The sequence below is a fragment of the Globicephala melas genome, chromosome 2 (genome assembly GCF_963455315.2).
Source record: "Globicephala melas chromosome 2, mGloMel1.2, whole genome shotgun sequence".
NCBI classification, from domain to species: domain Eukaryota; kingdom Metazoa; phylum Chordata; class Mammalia; order Artiodactyla; family Delphinidae; genus Globicephala; species Globicephala melas.
In genome coordinates, this window is record NC_083315.2 from 144,504,569 (window position 1) to 144,529,807 (window position 25,239).

General features: G+C 55.1%; 1 protein-coding gene across 6 annotated transcripts in view; it reads right to left on the reverse strand.

Moving 5' to 3' along the window:
• Nucleotides 1-456: 456 nt before the first annotated feature.
• The window catches only part of ACTN1 (actinin alpha 1), a 95,193-nt gene continuing 70,410 nt past the window's right edge, over nucleotides 457-25,239 (reverse strand). For 2 of the 6 annotated variants that reach the window (XM_030855335.3, XM_060294940.2), the window contains exons 7-22: nucleotides 24,836-24,917; nucleotides 23,525-23,610; nucleotides 16,982-17,074; nucleotides 15,410-15,640; nucleotides 13,636-13,783; nucleotides 10,558-10,708; nucleotides 9,984-10,092; nucleotides 9,364-9,504; nucleotides 8,348-8,530; nucleotides 7,922-8,056; nucleotides 6,680-6,859; nucleotides 5,790-5,936; nucleotides 4,744-4,824; nucleotides 4,207-4,272; nucleotides 2,826-2,984; nucleotides 457-993 (exon numbers count right to left, since the gene is read on the reverse strand). In XM_030855335.3, coding sequence (XP_030711195.1) covers nucleotides 835-993; nucleotides 2,826-2,984; nucleotides 4,207-4,272; nucleotides 4,744-4,824; nucleotides 5,790-5,936; nucleotides 6,680-6,859; nucleotides 7,922-8,056; nucleotides 8,348-8,530; nucleotides 9,364-9,504; nucleotides 9,984-10,092; nucleotides 10,558-10,708; nucleotides 13,636-13,783; nucleotides 15,410-15,640; nucleotides 16,982-17,074; nucleotides 23,525-23,610; nucleotides 24,836-24,917 — 2,151 coding nt within the window. In that variant the 3' untranslated portion in view covers nucleotides 457-834. The remainder of the gene's footprint in view (nucleotides 994-2,825; nucleotides 2,985-4,206; nucleotides 4,273-4,743; nucleotides 4,825-5,789; nucleotides 5,937-6,679; nucleotides 6,860-7,921; nucleotides 8,057-8,347; nucleotides 8,531-9,363; nucleotides 9,505-9,983; nucleotides 10,093-10,557; nucleotides 10,709-13,635; nucleotides 13,784-15,409; nucleotides 15,641-16,981; nucleotides 17,075-23,524; nucleotides 23,611-24,835; nucleotides 24,918-25,239) is intronic. The other 4 variants (XM_030855337.3, XM_060294942.2, XM_030855336.3 and 1 more) reach the window with 2 other exon arrangements.

Consider the following 25,239-nt stretch of genomic DNA (forward strand, 5'->3'; position numbering starts at 1 on the left):
CGTGGAGCACAGGCTCTGGACGCGCAGGCTCCGCGGCCATGGCTCACGGGCCCAGCCACTCCACGGCATGTGGGATCCTCCCGGACCAGGGCACGAACCCGTGTCCCCTGCATCGGCAGGCGGACTCTCAACCACTGCGCCACCAGGGAAGCCCCTGACCATTTTTAATGAGCAATATTAAAAAAAAAAAAAAAAAAGTGTGTGCTTATAAATAGGCTAATTACATCTCTGGACTTAAAAATGAGAAGACAAGCCACATAAATTCTCTTCCTTAAAAAAACAGCCATTTCAAAAGATTTTCTTTAATATCATAAAATATTTTCATGGACAGGTGAGCTAGCAAACACACATGCACCAATGTGCCTTTGACAAGATTATCCCCTACCCTCACCCCCCCACTCCACATCAAGGTGGACATGAGATTGGAGAAATGAATACAGCAGATGGTACAGATAGAAAAAAAAAATCGATAAAAAGGATGGATATAACATTGTGCTTGGTTATTTTCCTATGTCACAACAAAACAAAACATTTCGGTGCAAATAGTTAATTTTTCCTCTTTTCCATTTAAGTCTGGTGGAGAAAAAAATACTTTTTCTATAATAAAATATGTGGTTTTTTAGTTTTTCTAACGTAACTTTTTTTCTTTTTTGCAGAAAATAATTTTGTAAACTGTCACTTCGCGGTCTGGGAGGCTCGATGCCACTTGGGTCCAGCTCGCCCCTTTGGAGGCGGAGCGCGAACCAAACCTGGGCGGGAGAGGGGGGACAGCTGAGGCGCAGGGCTGGGCGCGCATGGCGGACGGGGGCAAGGGCGTGGGCCGGCAGGAGGGGGTTAGAGGTCACTCTCGCCGTACAGCGCCGTGGAGAAGGACATGTAGTCCAGAGCACCTGGCACGGCGTCGGGGCCGGTGTAGGGGGCCATTCGCGCGATGCAGTACTCAGCCTGGTCAGGCGGCAGCTCACGGCGCAGCTCGTCCACAGTGATGTAGTTCTGCGGAGAGAGCGCGGTCAGGACGGCGGGTCAGGGCGGCCATAAAGCAAAGCGGCCGCAAAGGCCAGAGGCCGTAAACCTCACTCGTGACATTAGGTACCCTGTTCCATCCCCGTTCTGGCCCTGTCCTCATACTTCTGGATATAGAAATACGTGTGTGTGTGTGTGTTGTGTATAAACACACACGCACACGTGTATTACACATTCATATGTATGTATATATGTGTATGTATATAAATATATACGATATACATACATATACACAAATATAACCATATACATGTGTAATAAATATATACGATATATATGCACATACACATATATAACCATATACATGTGTGCATATAAATATGATATATATACATATATAACCATATACATATGTGTGTATATAAATATGTACGATATATACATATAACATGTGTACACACATGTATATTGCACATATATATGTATGTGTATGTATATAAATACATATGATATATATACATATACACATATATAACCATATACGTGTGTGTGTGTGTGCGTGTGTGTGTATTTAAGTCCCCTTATAAGTTTTCCACTTCTATAACTACTTGAGGCGGTTTCCAAGCTAACTGGAAGTGCTAACTGCACCTGTAATCTTTCCACGTATCGCTCTAGCCCGCCCCGGCCACAGGCAGGATCAGCAGCACCGTATCTGGTGGAACAGAGTAGGGCCCCCCACACCCACTCAGCTGGGCTCCGAGGACATCACCCAACTCCTGCAAATTACATGAGCATCAATCATCATCAGATAGCATCATCGCCACAGACAGCTATCCGAACCGTGTTTGCGAAATTTGGACCTGACCCCACCTGGCCTGGCTCCCAGTCTGGGTCTCTGCTTTCTCCCCGCCTTGGGCTCGCCCATGAAAGGCTACTTGGAAGCTACTTCTTTTGGGAGCTTGAGGCTCCACAGGAGCTCAGGGGCTTTGACTCACAAGGCGGGACCCCGTCCTATGCCCTACTTCTGCCAGAGCCCCCAGGAGCCAGTCTGAAGGAGGGAGGGGCTGGCCCTCAGGTCACTTCAAAAGTCAGAAGACCAGGTCCCTTTCTGGGCCCCGGAGACCTCCTCTACAAAATGAGTCCCTTCAAGGAGGCGGCTTCTCAGGGTCCTTCCAGCTCCAAAGTGCTGGCTCTAACACGCTGTCCTCGAACTTAAGTCAGACCTTTAGGAACCACTTTGTGGGTTGAGTCTTTATTTCCATATAGATTAAAACATTGCAGAAACTATACTCCCTATTGGCTAAGGAAGGATGGCATAAGGATTACCCTGTGAATTTTTCAGAAAGGGAATCTGGCCTCTAGATGTCTCTGCCCCCAAATTCCCCTGGATGCTCCCACGTTTCCACTGTCAAGCAGTGCACTGCAGGGAACTTGGGAGATTTGGAAAATTGAAGCTGACTGCTGCTCAGGGTAGAAAAATGAGACACACGCTTCCTTCCTGCTCCCTACCTATATGCCATACCTTGTGCCCAGAATGATATAGGGGCAAAGTCCAAGTTCCCAGATGGACCTTCCATCACCCACTCACACACTCCACCTGACTGGACTGCCCTCCACCACCCATCATTTCGTCACCAGTATCTCATCACAAGTATGACATGCAGTGTCCCTGGCAGGGGACCCCCTTAAGCTAACGCTGTGTCCTAATGCCTTAGCTGATCCCAAGACATTACAGAAATGGGTAGAGGTGACAGCAAGGAGGCCCGGGGGTGGGGGGGGGAAGGAGGAGCAGTGGAGGTGCTCACGACCACCCCTCCAGGTCAGTCCGCCCCAGCATGGTGCCCACACCACAGCAGACCCACCTTATCCCCGGCCAGGATCTTGAAGGAAGCCATGACTTGGTCTGCTGTATCTGTGTCAGCCGTCTCACGGGACATAAAGTCGATGAAGGCCTGGAACGTCACTACCCCTAGGCGGTTGGGGTCCACAATGCTCATGATGCGGGCAAATTCTGCCTCTCCCTGGAGGGAAGAGCCAATCCCAGGCCTGTCATCCTCTCAGCCACGGTCTCCTCTCTCTATGGACCTCAAGCCCCTGCGGGCTCGGAGTAGCCTGAGGCTATTAGAGAGGGCAAAGCAGACCCCTGACCTAACCTGGGTTGTCTTGAGAGCATGATAGGAACATAATACCCAATAGTGAAGACCCAGTTCAGGCTTCCCACCCTCTACGGATGCCCTGATTCCTCTTGGAGCAAAAATGATAACGCTGATAATAATTAATGACAGCAACGGCTAACACTCCCATAGCATATACTATATACCAGGCACTATTCTAAGTGCTGTGTATAATTCATTTAACCCTCCTCACAACCATATGAGGTAGGTATTTATTTTATTATTTCCATCAGGTTCCCAGATGAGAAACCTAAGGCCCAGATAGGCTTAGTGACTTGCCCAAGGTCACACAGCCAGTAGGTAGAAGAGCTGAGACTTGAACTTGGGTGGTCTGCCTCCACCACACTGTACTTTCTATGTGTCAGACATGGGCACAGCACTCACGTGAGTTCCTTCACTTAACCATTACAACAGTAGGGCAGGGCTCCCCTCACCTTATCCGGGCCCCCAAGCTGGTGATGGCAGAGCTGGGATTTATTCCTGGGTTCCCTGTTTCTAAAGCCCGTGCCCCTGCCCCTCTGCTGGGCAGCCCATGGGCTCTGCACTCTGCACCACAGCCCAGGCGTCGCCGGGCTGCCTGGCTGAGGCCCCTGTCCCGCTCAGAAGGCCGGCACGAGGGCTGGCAGCTGAGAAGGTTGGGGAGGGGCTTGAGGAAACGGCAAAGGGGCAGCAGGCCTGGCTGGAGCCATCACACAGGCAGAGGTGGAAATCTCCACGCCTCATGCGAGATGAAGCAGGACCAAGCCCCACCCAGAGTGCCCACCACCAGTCCTTCCTGGCAGCCTTGGGGTCAGCCCCACCATCCACAGTGGGAGAGAAAAGGCCCACGTCCACTGTAAATATCAAAAGATAAACCAGCAGAGAGAGGCGAGAAGGCCAGGTCTCTGGGACACACACAGGCCCTGCGGCTGGGCTCAGCCTTCAGGGCACCATCTTCCCCATGGACCAGAATCTTGAGGCCCCTCTGGGGAGGGCACCCTGAGCCTGAGGGCCTCCAGCCCGCCACGGCCAGGACTCGGCCTCTCGAGTCAGCTGGCTGCCCCTGGCCAGAGAGTGGGGTTTACATTACCATGTTGTAACCCATGGAGATAAGGCAGGCGCGGAAATCATCCGTGTCCATCATGCCTGTCTTCTTCTGTGGGGCCAGTGGCACCGAGACACAAGGAGGAAGGGCCGGCCGAGGGCCAGGAAGACATGGCCCAGGTGGCCAGAGGGGAGGTCGAGGTGTACGGTTTGGGGGTCAGGAAGGGGACAGGAACGTAGGAGGAGCAGATGCAAATACACATCAGGGGGAAAAGTCCACAGGAAGGAGGAAGACAGAGCAGGGAGATGCAAATATCCGTCCACAGGATGGAGAGCGGCGAGGAGAGAGGAAGGTGGTCACCGAGCAGGTTCCCACGAAAGACAACCGAGGGCAGAGGTCGGAGTAGTGGGGGGAGGAGCCCGACACGGGCCATGGGGGGACAGCAGGAGAAGACGAGCCCCGCGGCCCACAGGGAAGGGGAGACAGGGAGATCCAGACAGAGAGAGAAAAGAAAAAGGAGAAACGCGTTATTTCTCGCCCCGGACGCCACCCCTGAGCGTGCTCCATGCAGGAGGCGAGTACCTGGGGGTCGTTGCCAATATCATAACCCAAGCTGATGAGGCAGGCTTTGAACTCCTCGGGACCCAGCGTGCCGGAGTGATCCTGGGGCCGCCGTGCGCCAGCCAGCGAGCCATGCGGTGCCAGGGAGGTGGAGGCCGTGAGGGGAGGGGTGGGCCATGCCCCGGTGGAGGGTAGCGAGTGTGGGGAGACACAGGGACAAAGGCATGCGGATGGGGAGGGCGGAGGGTGGAGGGTCGGGGGAGGAGGGGAAATAAAAGTGCACACGGTTAGACACACAGACGAGGCCCAGGGGCCCTCTCCCTGGCACACTCAGCCCTGCTCCGGAAGGCAGGCCACAGGGGAGCACGCTGAGCCACAGGGGTAAGCAGCTGCCTCACAAGTGCCCAGCCCACCTCCGGCCCTGCTGCCCAGACCGGGGTTTCCAGGAGGGTTCCACCCACCCAGGTGCCTGGAGGGCAGTGAAGCAGGCAGGGGGGGTGGGCAGCACCTAAGACCATGCTCCCACCCCCTGTGGCCACCGCAAAGCCCCAGGGCACTGGGAGGGGCAGCCCACGCAGAACTGTCCTGTCCCAGAGCGAGGAGGAGAACCCAGGACTGACAGCTCTGACAGCCCCGCAGAGTGTCCCAAAGGCTACACCGGGGCGGGGGGGGGGGCGGGGAGGAGGGAGCCCCTGCTCTGTCCTGAGGCAGAAGCAAGGGATGGTCCCCACAGCCAGGGGACAGCAGGCCTTCCTTTGAGGCGATGGCAGCCTGGCTCCCGGGGGTTGACTCCTGGTCGCAGGAGACCAAGGGTCAGGGGTCAAAGGCTCCCTCCTTAGCTCACAGTGCGAGCACTCTCTCCAGGAAAGCGGGGAAGCTCATGGGACACCAGGACAGCTTCGAAGACTCGCGGCGCAGAGTCAGGGCAGGCTGACAGCAGTTCCTCCCGGCCACCCACCTCCCCTACTTGCCCAGGAAGCAGGCCCACGTGCTGGGCAGTGCCCTCCAGGGCCCTGGGGCAGGAGGGGCTGGGGCTGCCCTAAGCGAGTGCAGGGGGCGGGGCTCACCCGGTCAAAGTGGTTGAAGGAAGCCCGGAACTCGTTCATCTGCTCCTGGCTGATGCCCTTGGCATCCCTGGTCAGGATCTGGTTCTCCACCTCGTTGATGGTCCTGGCGATGGTGGTGAGCAGCTGCTCCCAGCCCACGCGGATGTGCTGGGGGTGGGCAGGGCCTGTCAGCAAAGGGGTCCCAGGCCTGGGCCACCCCTGCCTGCTCCTTCCCCTGACCATCAAAATGGCCAAAGCAATCGAACCAGGCCTTCTGTCCAGATTTACAGTGTCACCAGAGGGCAGGGGAGCCAGGACAAGGACAACCACCAGGACAGAGGACCCTGATGATGAAGGGGGAAGCACAGGAGGGTGGTGGCCCCTGCCCGGGATGGCAGAGACCAGAAGGACCAGTGTGGTCAGGTCAGGAAGGAGGGCGAAGTTGGCAGCAGGAAAAACTAAAGGACAAAAAAGTGGGTAATTCCCTGCATATCCAACTCCATAACCTCACACACATGCCTTCACGGTCAAAACAAGTAGGTCATTTAGAAAGCAGATGGCAAGCCAGTGTTTGGAAACCACCAGTCTCAGAATCACCAGGCTGTCTGTTAAAAATTTAGATTCCTGAGCCCCATTCCAGACCTAGTGAATCAAATTCTGGAGACGGGGCCTGGAAATCTGCATTCTCAACAAGCTCCTCGGGAAATTCAGAAGGCACTGAGGACGGAAGACCCAGAGCTCCAGGAGTGAGGAGAAGCGAGTAGCCCCTCACTTAAAAGCCAGAGTTTATCCTACTATGGCCAGTTTGCTTGGATGATGGGTAACCCCCCACCACTACCCCAGCCCAGGATGGTGAAACAGAAGGGGATCTGGGGGTCCCTCTCTGGAGAAGCAAGGCTGGTGCCACCCACCTCCATGGTGTAGTTGGTGTGCTTGTTGTCGAAGATGAGTGCTTCCTGGATGAGCTGGTGGTCGCCCTCCAGCTGGTCGATCTTGGGCTTATAGTTGACGATGCTCTTCTCGTATTGCCGCAGGTGGCTGAGCTGGTCCTCCAGGGTCCCATGCATCTCAATGGAGATCCTCCCAATCTCCTGCTCACCCGGGAAGGAGGCCCTTGTCAGACCGCCCCACTCTGGGCCCCTGGGGTGGAGATTGGGGCCCCCAGGTCATTGACCAACCCCTCAGATGATTCTTGGCATGGAAACAGCATCATAAAGGATAATGTTATCACCGGCTGAATATCTCCTGTCTCTCGGGCACTTCTGAGCCTCAGGAAGGGGATGCGAGGTCAGTTGCTAACGTAAATGTTCACTTCTCTGCTCCAACTCCCTTTTCAAGCCTAATCCCGGCTACCGTCCATCTCAGGCGCTCTCCCACTGAGCTGGGTCCCTCACAGACTCAGCGCACCTCACCTACCTTCTCAATGGCCGTGCTCCTGCTGTTCTGTTCCTAGGATGCCTGCCTTGCCCACCTCAATCCCACCTGTCCCCGTGGTCCAGGACTAGTCCCCGTTTCTGGCAGTCTTTCATCCATGTAAGCACACCTTGCTTGTAAAAGCACCTTCTGTGCGCTCAGTTCAACTCAGCAAATATATCCCGAGCACCTACTACGCACAATGTGCTAATAAAGCAGGTGGGGGTGGGATGCAGGGAAGACACGAACATGAACTCGACGTGGTCTCCGCCCTCAAGGAGCTCAGAGGGACACCATGCTCTAACCCACACAGTGTCCCTTCCTTATCTACATCACCCCCATACCTGGCCCCACAATTCAGCAAAACATTCCACGCTTGCCCAAAGCTTGGTTCTCTCTCTGGGGAGATCACCCTGTCTGACCAAGCTCACGACTCAGGAGGAAGGGAGACCTGGTCAGCCACATAAGCCAGAGGGCAAGCGGAGTCAGTCGCCTAGGCACCGCTCCTTCTGTGGGAAGGACTTAGTGGTGTCCCTGTGTGGGTCTTTGCTCTCAAACCAGACACCGGAATCACCCCACAGGCCTTCCTCGCATAGACTCCACCCCCACCCGCAGGGCAGCAGCCCAGACTCCACAGTCCCCACAGGTCCCATCCCAGAGAAGACAGGGCAAGCCTGAATGGCTGGGATGGTGCTGGGAAGGGTGGAAACCCTCTCCCTGCTTCCCACGATGGGCCCCACCTCCATCTTGGTCTGGATCCAGGGCCCGATGACGTTGGCCTGGGCCGCAAACTGCTTGCGTAGCCTCTCGTTGTGCTGCTGGCGGGTGTGCTCCTCCATCAGAGCCTGGTCCCTCCGAGGCACCAGCTGCCGTACCTGGGGCAGGAACAATCATGGGACACTGGGATGGGCCGGCCATCTGCCCCCACTTCAGAAGAGGAAATGGAAGAGCCGTGAAGGGAAGGGGCCAGTCAGTAATAGAGTGAACACATTGACCTGTTCTAGAAATTCAGCCATTCATTCACTTGACAGATACTGAGCACTTACTATGTGACAATGAAATCAATGAAAAGTCAGTGAAAATCAACAACACACACAGACAAACATCCCCGCCCCTCTGAAACTTACAGTGGCTCCGCCCACACCCCAGCCAGCCCTTGGACTCACGTGGTCCCATTTGCCGTTGATCTCCTGAGGCGTGATGGTTGTGTAGGGGTTGGTGCCCGCCATGTTGACGTGGTAGGTCTGGACAATCTTGGACACCTCGTTGTGGATGCCTAGGATGGCCAGGCGCTCCTTGTCAGCATCGGGGAGGGTGGCCTTGAACTGCTCATGGGCTGTGGTCAGTCCCTGGACATAGACGGGCATGCAGGAGAAGCAGTGACTGGGAGGGAAGTCCCTCCCACTCACTGGTGGCTCCCGTGGGCAAGAGGAGACCAGGGAGACCTGCAGGCCCCAGGGTAGAGGTGGGTGGAGGGGCCACCGGAGGCCGGCCGCACACCAGCTGGGAGGCGCAGCGGTATCAAGCCAGGGCTCTCGCAGCGGAGCCCCAGGACGGCCGGGCTGGCCACGGGAAGGTGCCGACAGCTTCACGCTCAGGACTGGTGAAGTCAGCAGCAACCCCCCGGGGGGCGCTCACCACCCCACAGTCAGGTCAGGGACAAGGGGTGCTCCAGGTCTGCTCCTCGGGTGACCTCCCCCAACACACGTTCCTCAGCACTTTGCAAAACCTTTTTCGTCTGACACTCTGCAGCTGTACAAAAGAACAGCTTATTGCTATGAAATGGGCTCCTAGATAATTGTTAGGTTAAAAATATAAGGCTCAGGATACAGTATAGAATAAACTTTTTGCATAAAAAAAGGGGTGTGGAGAAGAACATGTTAATAAATAAATGTGCTTGCCTATGCAGAGACCATGTGGTCATACTGCTCACCTCTGGGGAGGGGCACTCGGGGCTGGGGGACAAGGAAGGGAACTCATTGCTTAGCCTTTTTAGCTTTTAGATTTTATACCATGTGCATATATGACTGAGTCCAAATAAATAAAATGCAAAGCTTTCGAATCTATAACATCCTGGGGATGCTAGCCTCAGTCCTCTCCTCACAGGGGCAGTCCTGCAGGAGTGTGGGCCGTGGGCAGCTGGGGAGCCGGCCTCTGGGGGCGAGGGGGGGCGGCAGCACACCTGGATCTCCTCGATAGTGTGCACGATGAAGGTGTCCTGCAGGTCCTCCATGGCCCCCTCCATCCAGTTGTTGAAGGGTGCGGCCCGCTTGGCATATTCCAAGTACAGCTGGTCAATGGTCTCCAGCAGTTTTTCTGTCCGCTGGGAGTGCCAATGGCATGGAGGTGGGGAGGTGTTTAGCAAAGTCATGTCCAGAATCACCGCGTCCCCCCACCCCTATTCCCAACAGCCTTCGAGATCCTCCCGGCCAGCCCAAAGGGGTTCAGGTCTGGAAGCACAAGACTAACTCAGACAGAAAGAACAGGCTCTCTCTGAGGTGCTGGTTCTTAATATGGGGTGTACGGACCACCCCCCAACTGAGTCACCCAGCCTGGGCCCCAGAGAGTATGGTTTGGAGAACAAGAAGGTTCTCAGCCGGGGTGGGGCTGAGTACACTAAACCGGGAGGATGGGATATGATGAGGACATCTCCATCAGGGCAAAGGTCAAGTCCAGGGTCAATGTAAGCCTTCCACAGGCAGGCCAGGCCTGGGGAAGGTCCGGGGAAGCCAGTGGAGCCTCTCAGCCCAGAGCAAAGAGAGTTGCTGAAGGCAGGCCTCCGCCTCCCTCCGGGGCCCTCACCTCCAGAGCTTCCCTCCGCTTCTGGGTTAGGGCCCCCAGATTGTCCCACTGGTCACAGATCCTTTGGCACCGGGCGTTGACACTGGGTGAGTCGTAATAGTCCAGCTCACTGGGAGGGAGGAGACAGGAGACAGGAGGAGTCAGATGACCCAGGTGACTTCCGTGGCCTGCTCTCCTCTCCCTGGGGCTGGGGCGCTGGTGGCACTGGAAGGCCAGGTGTGCTCGCTTCGTGAAGGCCTTCCAGGACTCCCCTCCCACTCTCAACTCCTTGGCTTTCAGGAGACCACTGGCAGGAGACCAGCGAAGCCCAGTTCTCCTCTGCAAGGGCCCCCACCCCAACCCTGCGAAAACGCCCAATGACAGGAAGCCACTAAGGCCAGCCGAGAGCTCGGAGCCAAGACCTGGTCGTCCTCTGGTCCCACACCAGTTACAGGTGAGGACCGAAGGCCTGGGACAGGACGGTCACAGGCTATTCCCCACCTGGGGGGAACGTCCTTAGCCTTCCGTACTGATGACTTTTCAGGCCACGCTCCCACCTCCCACAGCGCCCCTGTGCCCGCTGGGCCGGGCCTACTTGAGCTCCTGCGCAATGGCGGCGATCTGCTCCACGCGGTCCTGGTGGGCGGCCAGGTCGCTCTCGAAGGCCTCGTGCTTCTTGAGCAGGGCCTTGATCTCCGAGAGGGTGGCCGTCTCGTAATCCTTCTGTCTCAGCATGGCCTCTTTGCCTGGGGTCACAGACAGGGCACGAGGCTGGGCGGGAGCCGGGAGGTCCCATTCTTGACCCCAACTACCCACCCCTCAGGGCCCAGGAGCTCCACTTCCGGTACATCCCGAGGAGGCGTGCGCTATGCGATGATCAATTATCTGCAGTCCGAGAAAGCAGATGTGCAACCGGAACACCCATCCACGATGGGGCAGGGGCGGGAAAGTCACTACTTTCCATGGAGTATGTCAGGGCCATCGGGCGTGGTGATGTACAAAGGCTATGCTGGACCAGGAGGGGAAGTCAGGGCATAACATGAACTTTATAAACAGCAGGAAACGATGATCTATGCCTGTGGTATAACCAGGGAAAAACAAGCCAAGCCCCTCAGGGATACTCCATCTTTAGTTTCTCCAGTTATAGTTGCTGGTCCCCAGCAGCCCGGCAGGGACCCCTCCCCTCAATTACGCTCAGTGTGGGTAGCATGTCCAGTGCACTCTGCACATAAGCCATCAGTGGCCAGAACCTTCTCCCATCATCAGGTGCACTGCCCCCCCTTTTTAGGGGCAAGGCACCCTTGGATTTCTTGGATTTTTGTTTCCCAGGAGAAAAAGGGGATGAGAAATGACCTCCCAGACTGTTGTTAGACAATGGCCATCAGCTACCCTGGGAAGCAGCTGCTGCAGGGCAGGGGCTGACCTGGCCTTGCCTGCACTCCCACCTCCTGTGTTTGCACCCATCAGGGACGCTCAGCCCCTCTCAGTAAACAAAGGCTGGGCTGTGAGGCGAGGGCTTCTTTCCTTCTCTTTACTCTTTTTTCTTTGTCAGAATAATAATATGACAAGTTTAGGGAAAAAATATCACAGATGAGCCTACGTATCTACTCCTTTTCAGTCCTGCCTTATATGGATGTTGTGTTAAAACCATCAGGTGTATATAAATAAGGTTTCCTGCTTTTAAAATACTCAGCAGCACGTCATCAGTTTCTCCTCTGGCTCCAGCGGCTTTTACATGAGCCACTCTGATGGCTGCATAACATTGTGTCGCGTGGCCGAACCGTCACTGGCGTAACCACTCATTGCCCTACCATGGGGCGTTCAGGGCCCTCAGCTTGCACTACTGTAGATGGTCTCATCGCAAACATCCCAGACACATGACTTCGGCCATGCTTAGGGTTAATTTTTTAGACAGTCTCAAGAAATGGAATTCCCGGGTAAGCGGGCAATAACACTGTCAAGCGTGAGTACGTGTAGCCAGACTGCTGTGCCCAGCAGCTGTGCCGGCATCTACAGGCATGCCAGCACCTCTCATGACCTTGCTGGTGGCTGGCGAGCTGGCGGGGCCAATCCTTGCTCTGTACCTTTTGGCAAGCTGTTCCTGGGCTCCGGAGAGGACACGATAGGAGCATGTGGGTGAACAGGTGCAATTTCCACCATCCCCCTTCTACTCCGCACATGCACGCTTGGATAAACAGCTCCGTACATGCACAGTGGAATGTGGGGCAGCAACCTCATATCACTGTATACACAGCTCAGCAAACCCCCTCTGCTGGGCCAGGCACGCTCCTATCCCCAGCCAAGCCGCGCTACCCCCAAGTGGCCGTCCCTACTCGTCTCCAGCCTAATGTCTGACGATCACAACAGAGCTGGGTGGGGGTGTCTTAGGGCACTGAGCTCCACTGGCCCGTTGGTCTGTCCCAGGGTCTCCAGCTAAAAAGGCTGCATGGCCCTAGGAGATCGGCGGCATGGCCCCCTCTCCAGCCCCAGCCCAGGTTCTGAGGAAAAGACCATTCCAGGTATGATCTTCTCTCTTTGGAGTTAACCTTAGCTGCCAACAAGCAGACATCAGACATGGCCCCAAGAACCTCCAGGTCAGAGTGATGGAGACACACAGGTGCTAAGGCCAGGGCTCCAGGGTACTACAGTGGGAGGCCAGAAACAGGAAAAGGGCAGGCATTGGAGGGAAGATATCAAGGGCTACCATTTACTGAGCATGTTACACGGGCCAGGCACCCGACTAAGCATAAAATGCACTTATGATGCGTAAGCATACAACAACCCCATGAGGAGGTATGCTGAGTTGAATAGTGTCCCCCCAAAACGCATGTCCAACCCAGAACCTCAGAATCTGACCTTATTTGGAAATAGGGTCTTTGCAGATGTAATTAGTTAAGATGAGGTCATACTGGATTAGGGCGGGCCCTAAATGCAATGACTGGTGTCTTCAGTAGGAAACTGAAAGGCAGACTGAGTCACAGAGGCCCAGGGAGAAGCAGCCACGTGGTGATGGAGGCAGAGATTGGAGTGATGCTGCCACCAGGCAAGGAACACCGAGGCCTGCCAGCAACCACCAGACGTGGGGAGGAAGCATTGGACAACCTCCCCCTCAGAGCCTCCAGAAGGAGCCAACCCTGATGACAATTCACTTTAGGACTTCTCGTCTCCTGAATTGTGAGAGAATGCATTTCTGTCCTGTTCAACCACCCAGTTGATGGTAAATTGCAGCCCTAGGAAACTAATCCGGGAGGGTACGTCATCACCTGCATGTCATAGACAAGGAAACAAGACCACTGGTCCAAGTTACACTGCTTCAAGGTGGCAATGTCGGGGTTTGAACCCCAACCTAATTCAGGGAAGAAGAAATCATTATAGTGACAGGAATAATTAACACATATATAGCATTGTACTATGCCAGGAACTCTTTTCCGTGCATCTAATGTATTAAGACATTTAACCCTCATAAACCTATGAGGTTGGTACTATTATTGTCCCCACTTTACAAATGAGAAAACTGAGGCAACCAAAAGGCTGATGAACTTGCCTAATGTCAAGGGACTAGCAAGAGACAAAACAAAACAAATAAAAAACAAGAAAAAAAGGAGTTGTGGCTGGTGGTTCAGCATGAAAGCCAGACCCTTGGAGTCGGGGGCAGGGGCTAGGCTGGCCTTACCGTCCGTCCAGGCCTCGTGGATGGAGGCCTTCTGCCGGAATTTCTCTGCCAGGTGGTCGAGCCGCTCCAGCCTCCGGATCTCATTCAGCAGCCACTCCTCATAGCCCTTCTCTGCCTGCTCCAGGCAACCCCATGCGTTGTTGATGTCCTGTTAAGGATGGGAGGCACAGGGTCAGCCCGCCTGGCCCCCCGAGACCCCAGAGCTGCTCCGTGCCTTCCAGGAGGAGCCTCCTCCCCATCTCAGCCATCCCCGTCCAGCCTGCATGGTGTTTCCCAGGGCTCCCGGGCACCAGGCCTCCTGGACAGAGAGTGGGGCTGCCCAGCTACGGGGTGTTGGGTGTGCAGCTCAGTGGGCAGAAAGCCCAAGGCCCTCTGTGCTCCAGGACTGGCTTCTGACAGGATTCTGAGCAATCACAGAGCTCACAGGGCCAGCCAGGGAGACAGAGCAACAGACTGAACGAGGCAGACAGGTGTGGGAGCCTCCCAGCCTTCCCACATTTCTGGGTCCACTCATGGGTCCCAGCCTCCGGGCCCTGGGCAATAATAGCCTGGAGCCTGTAGGGACCCTGGCCTTGGTGAGCCAGCCAGGAGCTGCCCAGAGATAGTGACAGGTACTGAGCATAAACCCACAGGCCTTCAGACAGGGAGCCACTGCCAGGGCCATCCCCTACAGTTAGCACAAGGGCACCCCTGGGCAGTGATGGCTGACCCAGCTCAAGTGCCACCCAGGTCCCTGCCATGTGGCAGGGGCCACACTGCATCCACCCAGAGGAGGGGCTTTAAAGCACAGAGCACCCTCCAGATAGCAGCAGCTCTGGCCATCTAAAAACTGCTGATTCATCCTGTAAAAGGATGCAGTTTTCCAAACTGCATGTACAATGTCACAGCCTTTTCCCTGTCCCCCAGAGTCCCCCCAGGATCCTGCTTCCTTTTCTAATGCTGTCTGCATGCTTCTCCCCGTCCCTTCCATTCCTGCCTTATGTGCTCATGTCTCCTCATCAACTCTCCATTGCAAAGGGCAAAAGCTCTACCCTGTTGAATTTTAAATTTTCTTTTACATGTTTCCCTGGCTCATAAAATTTCTCACGTTCTGCGGAGGGAAGAATAACAAAAAGTGACATAAATGAAGAAAATTATGACATGGAAACCTGGTCACAATATATTGTTGTTGCTTTTAAAGCAGCTCATTAATTAAAACATGCTTTAGGATTCCCTTAAAAATTATATTTACAGAGACTAAAAGAATCTCTTTCCCCCCCCAACATCTTTTAAGTTGATCCTGGGTAGTAAGATTATGAATAATTTCTATTTTCTGAATTTTGCTCATTTATACCTTTGAAATATCCTACCAAAAAAATTACTTAAGGTAATAAAAATAATTTTTAAGTAAGATTCCATTAAAGTGAAAATTAACCTTATTGCTATTATACCCTGTTTGGTTCAACATGTCAAGAGGGATTTTGTTTGCAAAGATGATTTTTCTGAGGGGTAGGGAGGAAGGTGCTGGGGGCAGATCCAAGTGGATGTTCAGGGGTCTGGAAGGGCAAGTCTGACCCGGAATGGTGAGGAGAGAAGGGGCTCTGTTCCTGGGGAGGGAGGGAACCCCACATGGCTGAGTGTGGGCTGGAGCCTGGGTGGTCACCTGGAAGGGAGAACTGGTCTCTGGAGCAGGGTGGGCAGGTAGAGAGCACGCGCCCCCGCCCTGCCCCACTCACGATGCGGCATTTGATGGTGAGCCGGCACAGCTCAGGGTGGGGGCAGCCCGGGCGCTCACCGAGACCATCCTGCCCTCGGAGGGCATGAAGGCGGGCCGGTTGCTGAGCCGCAGCTTGGTCTGCAGCGTGTTGAAGTTGATCTCCAGCTGGCACTTCTCCTGCACCTTGGGCGGCTTGTGCAGGCGCCGGTAGTCTCGGAAGTCCTCCAGCTTCTGCTGCATGGCGTGCATGGTGTTCTCGGGTACCCGGTTCTCCAGCCACGGGATGGTGCGGCGGATCCACTCCAGCAGCTGGAGGTAGCAGGGGAGGATGCTGGGATGGGGGCAAGGACTGGCCTCCCTCTCCTCCTGATGCTGGGGGGGCATCTCTCCTGACGGCACGCTCTTTCCCAACTACCCCCCCAGGCCACTCGGCCGGGTTCCAGGGCATTCCCTCTGAGAATCAAAGGCCTCATGAAGCCTGGTCGCTAGGGTATGTTAACTCACAGCCAGCATCACTCAACCTCCCTGCTCTGCCAAGGGGAGACCTGGGGGCAAGATGGCTCAGCTAAGAGCAGGAGACCCGAGTTCTATTTCTAGGTCTACTACCTGGCTGGGCCTCAGTTTCCTCATCTTATCATGAAGGTGTGAACACTCATTCCCTGAGGCCCCTGCCACCTGACCTTCTAGGATTCTAGAATGTGGGTCCCTGACTCAAAAAGGAAGAGGCTGGCCTCTGGGGCACAGGCAGGGATTGTTTTCCTCGATGAGGTGACGGAAGAGGAGTGGAAGTGATGAGAGGAAAGACGTGATCCCCTGCAGGGTACCAGGCACGTGGCCTGACTAACTCATCTGAATGATGGCGAGAGCTACGTTGTCATGGGGTTAAGTACTGTGATCCTGCCTCAGGTGGCGGAGGTGGTAACCAAGGCACTGTGAGGTTCTGTGACTTGCCAAGGTGACCAAGGTGGAATGGTAGCACAGGGATTAAACCCAGGCACCTGGGCACCAGAACTTGGGTTGTCACTATGCTGGACTGCAGATCTGATCTACCGAGAGGCTGGGCTGAGCTGTTCAGAGGGCTGAATTCTTCTAAGGAAGAAGCAAGTGGAGCTCTAACCCAAATGCAGCCAATGGCAGAACAGCAGATCCAGTCCTGTCCCCTCCTGTCCCCTGGGTGGGCCCAGCTGCTAAGCTAGCCTGAGCCAGCACTGATTTCTCCCCCGTTCATATCCTCTGAGAACCGCATACTCCTTTTCTAGTCCAAGCGAAACCCCCAGCACAACAGTACACTCACTGGTCTCGAAAGGCCTCCGAGGTCCCTTAGCACAGCTCTCACTTGTTAAGTGAAAAAAAAAACAAGACCCAGAGAGGTGAAGGGATTTCCCAGGCTTACTCTCGGTGACAGAAAAAGCCTGGAACTCGGCTCTCCAAAGCCCAGATTGGCCCCGGACCCACCCTCTGCTTTCTGGGAGAGCAGAAGCAGAGCCGAAGCCGCCCTAGGAGGACTGCTGGGGATGAGGGATGACACCCAGCCTGGGACTGTGCCTGGGCACAGATGTGGAGGTACGGGTTCTGGGGCCCCCTCGTCTCTCAGGGCAGGGTGGCGGGGCCTTGCTGGGGCCAGGCCGGGAGAACCCAGAGGGAACCCACATCGCTGGCCAGCTTTTCGTAGTCTTCCATGAGGCGCTCATTCTCCTGGTTGACGGCCAGCACCTTGCAGATGCGATTGGCGGCTGTCTCGGCCTGGCAACAAGACAGAGAGGGACACGGTCAGCCTCACGACAGCGGGAGCGCCTGGCACACGCCTGCGGTGACAACGTCTCCCCCCGCCCCTGCAGATCACGCGGTTGGAAGGCACCTCCCAAGACTCTGAATTCACAGGCTCCTCGCCATCCTCTCTGCCAGCCCGGGCCGAGTCCCACAGATCACGTGAGCCCAGACGGAGACCTTAGCGGCTGAACTGGGGGCCCCTGAAGAAGAGCCTAAGTTTGAGATCCAACATGTATGTTGGAAAGAAACTAATCCAATGACTGGTAGAATCGAAATACTCAGCTCAGGTGGAGGGGTGAGAAAATCCATGCCCATCCTGGAATTCCAAACTGGAGACCCTGGGACTCCCAAGGCTCAAGGCTTTCAGACTGGCTTTGCCAGCATCTTGGAGATGCAGGAATTCTAATCTGGGAGTCCTAGAATAAGGTGCTGATAAGGAGCGGGGCCTCTCAGGACCCCTGCAGAATCTCTCTAGGCTCCTGGCCCAAAGCCCAAAGAACTTTAAGAGAAGCTGCAGGAATTAAGGATCAACCCAGCACAGGTAGGATGTCCAGAAAGCAGGCACGGGCACCTCTGGGAAAGCTATGCACACACTCCACACCGAGTGCTGGGCCAGCAGACACCCGATGTGGGCCTTGGTGGCAAGAGGAACTAAACAGGACTGAACAGCAATCAGATACAAAAGGCCCAGCAACCCCAGGGGACACTGCTTCTCCCGCTTAGAGGGCACTGTGCACCCGACACCGGCAGGGGCCAGGCGCTCCTAAACCCACTTTGCTCAGGTGATCTTTGAATGCAGTTCTTGTACACATCCTAACCCAGCTGCAAGGGGAGGGGAACTCGAAGCCATTGTGGGGGTCCTGTGATAGGAAGATGGCCTAAGGGTGGCAGCAGATAACGCCAATGAGCAAACAGACAAGCATCCTGGGGCCCTGGAGAAGGGTGACCCTGCAGATGGCAAAGGTTTAAGGGGGAGAAAGATGGGACCTTGTGCCCGGTTGATGAACAAGACAAAACGGGTTTCAACTGCAGCAAGATAAACTGAGGCCAGGCATCAAGAAGTTCCTGAGAATGACGGTGCTTTGACTTGGGAAGGAACAACTGAGAAGATGTAAATGCTTTTTCATTGCAGAACTCTGCAAATAGAACACACGCCCACCCAATCATGTGATGCGTGGGTGACTGCCAGGTGTGTGTGCGAGGGGGCAGGATGAGATCACCATAAAGGTTCTTCCAAGCTCCAATCGAAGACACTGCACCCTCCAGGGAGAGGTTTCAGGGCGGGTGGGCCTCCAGTGGGAGAGCTGTGGGCGTGGCCAGAGGGCGAGCTGAGAGTCCCAGGTCTCAAGAAACTGAGACAAGCAGTCAATCCTTAGATCCTCACCACTGCGCCCCAACCTAACTCTGTCCTGATGCCAAGGCCACTTCTCACAGGACCATCAGGAACTCCTGACAGATCGTCCTTCCTCTAAGGAACCAACAAGCAACTGTGGGGGATCCCAAGAGGCCACAAGGAGAGAAATTCCTTCCTGGAGCCCGTCCCAGAAGATGTGGGGCCCCGGAACGAACAGGGTCATGGGAACTGGGCTGATGTCCCCATGAAGCTGCCCCAGGAATCTGCCTGGAGTCACCGGGGCCACGTCCCTTGAAGGCTGGGGAGGGGACCCGGGGGAGGCCAGGGCTCTCCCGTGTGCTGACATGTATGTAAGACTGTGGGGTGGCTGCAAAGCCCCCAGCCCAACGTGCTGACCAAGCAAGTAAGGATCACAGGTAGCCCCTAATCGTCGGCGAGACGCAGCTGCCACTGTGATGGCGAATGGATCAAGCCCACCTTCATCGTGTTCTCCTCCTGAGTCATCTCAAGATCCTGGGCTCAGAGGCCGTAAGCTTTGATCTGTGTGTCAATCTGTGAACTTGGTGGACTGAGGCCTGTGCTCATGGGATTCTGGAAGGCACGTCCCGCGGGCCTTAAGGGCCTTGGCCGTCCCTCAGAGGCCCCAGGGTCAAAGGGCGCTCCTTTTGGATGAAGTCTAGGGGAGTTCCCGGGTGGGCCTCCCGGGGACTTTTTATAAATATCATCAAATGGGCTGAGAAAATATTTTATAGAAACAGGCCAAAGGACGACTTCCAAGTGCCAAAGGAAAAGATTACGAGAAATTTGTGTTGACCCTTCCATGGTTTGTTTTTTTGTTTTTTATGACCCACTTTAAGGTGTATTGTTATACACTGTAATACAAAACAATGTGCTTAGTTTTATATGAGTTATTTGTTTCTAAGTTACGGATTATTAGCCCCGGAGCGCTTAGCTATCCTCAAATGAAACCCTCAGCTATTCCAGGCCAAACTGCCACGCTACTAATCAGCATCAAATTAGCTGGTACAGGTACAGTCTGGAGAGGAAGCAGCCTCCATGCCGGTGACATCCAACAGCCACATGAGGCCAAATGACGCGCCGTGGCGCTGCCACCCACCACCTACAGTCATGCAAGTGCCACGAAGATCTTATCTGTGACATTTGTCGTCAAAAATTTCCCAAATCTAGCTAGAATTGCCTTCCTCCCACAGCTTCCCACTGCCTAGTCTTTCTCCATGTCCCAAGTCAGCTCCCTGCCCTGGTGTCCCTGCCAGCGAGGCCCCCAGACACAAGGGAGCCAACCCCGCGGCGCTCAGCCCTGACCCCAGCGACCGACTCTGGCTTTGCCCCCAGTCCTCACTCCAGGCAGCGGGACGGACGTGCTCTCCTCTGGAGGCTGCACCGTCACACCATGGAGCGTCGCACAAGCTGTGACCACCTTCCTCCACCTTCCCTGAGCCTTTCAGTTGCAGATCCCCACCACTCAACCCTTAAGAGCCTCAAGCTCCCGTGTCTCCCGCTCGAGAAGCCTCCACGCCCCGCAGCCCTGCAGCGCCCCTCCCCTGCTCAGCTCTGCCGCAGAGCAGGGATTAGGCCACAGCATCACGAGCTTGTTTATTAAGAGCTTTCCCGGGTGGACCATGAATCCCTCGAGGGCAGGAACGGGGTTTCTTTCCCTTAGAAGATTCACAACCAGCTGGCGACAAATGGAAGGCTGCGAACAGCATCATCTACTCCTAAAAGCATCCAGAACCCCCTACAGCAAGTCCGGTTCGTGCCCCAAAAGGCTGTTTCTCAGAAACAGTTCCCAATAGGCCATGAATGTTAAAGCAACAAACTACACAAACAAACGCTGGTTGCCACAAGCCATTCTAAACCCCTCCAGGGGAAGAGGAGGGGAGAGGAAAGCTGAGAAAGGATGAGAACCAAAACCAACGCGTCAGACAGGAGTTGGTCCTCATCTGACTAGGTGCGTCCATCACACACACTGGCATCCGTACAAGTGCAGTACCCACACAGGCACACAAACACGTGTACACCTGCACGCACGCATGTATTAGACTCGGCCGTCTTTCTAGTTCCACCGCCCAAGGCTTGATAAGAGAAAGACAGTGAAGAGGATGCAGGGCACTGGGCGTGGGTTTCAAGGACACTTTCCCCCACTGGCTCCAGACACGGAGACAGTCAAGACAAGAAGAGTCTATGAGTCTGAAAGACTCCTCCTTCTTCCACGGGAGAGGGGCAAGATTCCCCTCCCACCAGCCTGCTGAGCTGTAAGCAGTTGCCTGACTCCTTCGAAGTGGGATGGGAGGGGCAACTCTGGGTAAGGCTCCTGACCCAGGACGTGAGAGGAACACACCCCCATCCCCACCCCCCCCCACCCTATCCCCCCAGCTGGTGACCTTGTCCTCATGTATGGACAAAAGGAGCATGAAATGATTGCAACAAGGATGAGTGAGAGGGAATAGGGCATGGGGGGAGGTGGTATGAGATTTGGGAGGGAGAAAAGCAGGCTGCTTCACACACTCACACACACGCACGCACGCGCACATGCACACACACGTGCGCACACACACACACGCGCGCGCGCACACACACACTCCCTTCCGAGCATCACCAGCCAGGACACAGGGAAGGCTTCAGAGACAGGGAAGGCCAGTGTCAACGGGCATGAAGCCCAGGAGAGAACCCTGCAGGAGCAGGGGAGGAGGAAGGAGAGCTGGAAAGAGGGGAAAGACCACGGCCGAGAGCTCAGCCTAGCCCTGGGTGCAGGCAAGACTCTGTGCGGTTCTCAGGGCTAGAGGCCCAGTGAGGCAAGTAGACAGATGGTGCGCACATCCTGCCTAAAAGGTGGGGTATAAGAGGGGCCAGAAGAAGCTGACAAGAAAGAGCAGCAGCAGAGGTGGGACAAAGAGAAAGAAGCAGCAAGAGGCAGGCCAGAGAAGAGGCTGAAAGGGCTGGGCCTCCTGGGGAGGCTGGGACACCCAGGATGGGGAGCCTCCAGGCGGGGCTGTTTCCTGTCGGGCAGTACCCATGAGGCCTGGAAGGAAAGTGAGGAAGGTCTTGGGTGCCCATCCAGGCAGGGCATGGGGCGCCTCTATTGCAAAACTGTCATACTTATTCTGTTAGAAGACATTTTTACTGCCATTTGCAAGATTATTTTTGTAAAAAATATTCAAATCTTCATGGTCGATGGTGCACACAGGGCACCCCTGGGTAGTATGCAACCTGCACCACTGTCCCTGGCAGGCCTGGTTGGGAAGGATCAGGCAGGACTCTGAGCCTCTGGACTGGACACCGGGGGGAAGGCAGAAGACTTCGCCCTGCCCTGGCTGCTGGGTAGTGTGAGAGGGTAGCCTTGCTTAAGTAGATGGAGGGAGAGAGAGGCGTGAGGAGGTGCTGGATATTTAAGAGAACAGGCAGGAAGCAGAGCCAAGAACTGTGCCGCCTGGGATAAGGGCTCTCAGCTCAGTCCAGGGGAGGAGCCGAGACCGCAAGCTTCTCTCCCGTTTGTGGCACCTATTATGCCAGAGTGTAGGGACAGAGATGCAGGCCATCCAGAGGCTGGCGTTCTCAGGCATCTTTAAGTGTCCTGGCCAAAGCTCAGAGAGCATCTTGCCCTCCTACAAGGGGCTGGGGTTGCGGTAAGGGGAGGGGGGCTTTTCTAATCCCGCCTTTCATTCCACGGGCTGCAGTTCCAAGGGGCTGCGGCTGGAGTATCCAGGGCGGATGGAAGAGATGGGCAAAAGGGCGCTGGGAGAGAGGGCGAGGCAGAGGGAGAGCTCACCTTCTGCGCACCGAGAAGGCGTGGCAGTGACATGAAACATTAGGTCACATGGCCTTCCCATCCGGCCTTAGCGTGCCTACACATCTGCACAGAGAAGGAGAAGAGGTTGAGAGAAGAAAGTAGGCAGCAGCGGCGCAGAACAAACCCAAACAGCCATGGTGGACAGAGCACACAAGACAGACGGACAATGAGGGAATGGGCAGAAAGAGAAAATGAGATGATGGGAGGAGAAAGGGGCTGGGGTGGGAGAGAGATAGGGAAGAGGTGGGGAAAAAGGGGTGGGGAGAGGGGGGCTGGGGAAGGCTGAGCAGAGGGTTGGGGAGGCGGGAGCATCGCCCCATCATGCATTTCAAAACAGGCCACTCAGACTCCATGCAGAGGGTGGGAAATTTGCCTGAGTATGTGGCAGCTCCAAGGCCCAGAGCTGAGAGGGCCAAGCCTGTGGTCTGTCGTCACAGCGACCTGGATGTTGTGCTTCTAGGGTCCTGCCTGTGAGGGGACCTGGGGGAGGGGCGCCTGCCACCCGAGCTAAGCCTGCTAATGAAAATATTCAAATCTTCAGTGTCTGCAGTGTGAATGATGCCTTTGTGGAGTGCAGAACCTGCACAACTGGACTTTAACCTCAGGCCTCCCTGGGCAAACCTGGGTCAGGACACGTGAAGTGTTCACCGCAGCCCACCCTTTCCCATCGTCTCCCCAAGGGGTTGTGCAGAATGACCCCGCACGGGGGCCCCAAGCAAGATATAGAAGGCACCAAGGCCCAACAGGGCTGTGGACAGATTTGCTAAACCACGCCTGTGAGCGGGAGAAAGGCGGGGGCTTCGTGACGCCTCTGCAGAACAGGTCGGTGAAGACAGGCGGCGCCTCCCCAGATCTGCCTCTGTAAGGGACGCCTGCTGCTCTGTTAAAGCTATAGCCTCAACAGCGGTGGGCACAGAGGGGCTGCTGCCCACAGCGCTTCCAGACCTCCAGAACCACCCCTGGCTGATCTCACCCATGCCGCCCTTCCTGCTGAAGCCCGCCATCCGGGTCCCAGAAGGTGAGCGCTTTCCCAGTGTTCTCCAAGGCAGTAGAGGAAGATGAGAGAAAGCAGAGGGGCGGGTGGGAGAGGAGTTGAGCAAGAATAACATGCCACGTTGGCACCGGGGGCTGCCGCTACCGAAGAGACAGACCATCGGACCCTGTCGACAAGGAGAGGTGGGGAGAGGAGGGGCGGGAGGGCATGGCTTGGGGTCTGGCATGAGGTGTGCTGGGCAAGGAAGGAGCAGGGGGCCCTGGGTACCTTCTGGGCTCCAGAGAAGGCGTGGTAGAAGCTGGACACGTAAGTCATGATGGCTTTCTCATCCGGGCGGGCTGTTCCGACGATGTCTGTCAAGAAAAATCTGGAGTTAAAGCCAGCTGGTGAACACATGATACGCTTCCTGATGTGATGGGGAAAGCAGCTCTCAGAACCACCAAGTCTTCTTGCCAAGACGCTGAGCCTGCATCTAACCAGCCATCTGGCATCAGCTTCCACTTACGGGAATGCGAGAGGTAGAGGAAGGAGTGAAATGGTACCCGAGGAAGGAAACAGACAAACCAGAGTAAGGGGTACTCGGGACAGCTGGTCTGGGTTCTACAACAAGTTCAATGCCAGGAATGAAAGGGGTCGGAGGGAAGAGAAAAGTGCGACAGATTAGAAAAGACACAAGAAATAGAACAACGAAATGCCACGTGCAGACTCTGTTTGCATCTGGATCAAAACAAAGCAACTAAAAAGAAATAATGGGGAAATTCGATTCTGAACCAGGCAGCAGATGTATCAAGAATTATTGTCAATTTGCTTGATGTGAAAATTATTTTATGATTGCATAAGAAAATATTGCTATTTTTAAGGTATGTAATCTGAAGTATGTAGTAGTGAGATGCTGTGATGTCTGAGACTTGCTTTAAAATTTCAACAAAGAAAACAAAAGCGAAAAAAAAAGGAAGTGTGACAAAACCTCAGTAACTGTTCTATCTGGATGGTGGGTACAGGGAAGCTAATTATATTATTCTCCCTGCTTTTGCATGTTTGAAATTGGCCTTACAACTTGACAGACATTGTCACAAACTATCATATCTTCCATCTGTTCTCCTAAGGGCCCATCCATCTTTCCAAAAAGTCATTTGTATTTCCACAAGTGCCCTCTCTCCCACTCCCTTTCCCCTGTGAAGTCAGGTATGTATATAGACCCCAAACTCAAGTCACCCCTTTGAGTTACTCATCACTGCAAGCTCCCATGTGTGTCCATGATGCACATGATAATAAACTTTTTTTCCCTCCCCTACAACCACAAAGGACCACTGCACTCCACCCCGGCACCCCCTACCCCGACTCCAAGGCCAAGCTGAGGACCATGCTCGGGCCGCCCTTTTCGACACCAGCTACCACTTCTCCCTCCAAACCTCAGGGAATCTGTCTGTGGAATCCCTGAGAAACAACTGACCCCCTGGCTCCCCAGATGAAGACCAAGCCTTCTCCCTTCTGGCCTCAGGTGCGGGGCCCGCCCTTCCTGGCCGCTGGCCGCAGCCGGGAGAAGAGCCGAAGGCCCAGAAGGAAAGCGCCTTTCACCTTCTGCATCCAACATCTTGGGGATGTCCAGGTACTTCTCCGCCACATCGAAGGCCGTGTTCAGGTTTGTAAGTGGGTCGTCCTAGGGGGAGAAGGAGAAGAAGGCGGGTGAGAGGCACAAGAAGTCTCTGGCTACCCCCATCTCGATGATCACCAAGACTGGGGGCGGGGGGACTGCCACATGCCGCGGAGCAACGGAGAGCGCCACAACTACTGAACCTGTGCTCTACAGCCCGCGAGCCACAACTGCTGAGCCTGAGTGCTGCAACTACTGAAGCCCGCGCGCCTAGAGCCCGTGCTCCAGAGCAAGAGAAGCCACCACAGTGAGATGCCCAAGCACTGCAACAAAGAGTAGCCCCTGCTTGCCTCAACTAGAGAAGAGAAAGGAAAGGAAAGGAAAAAGG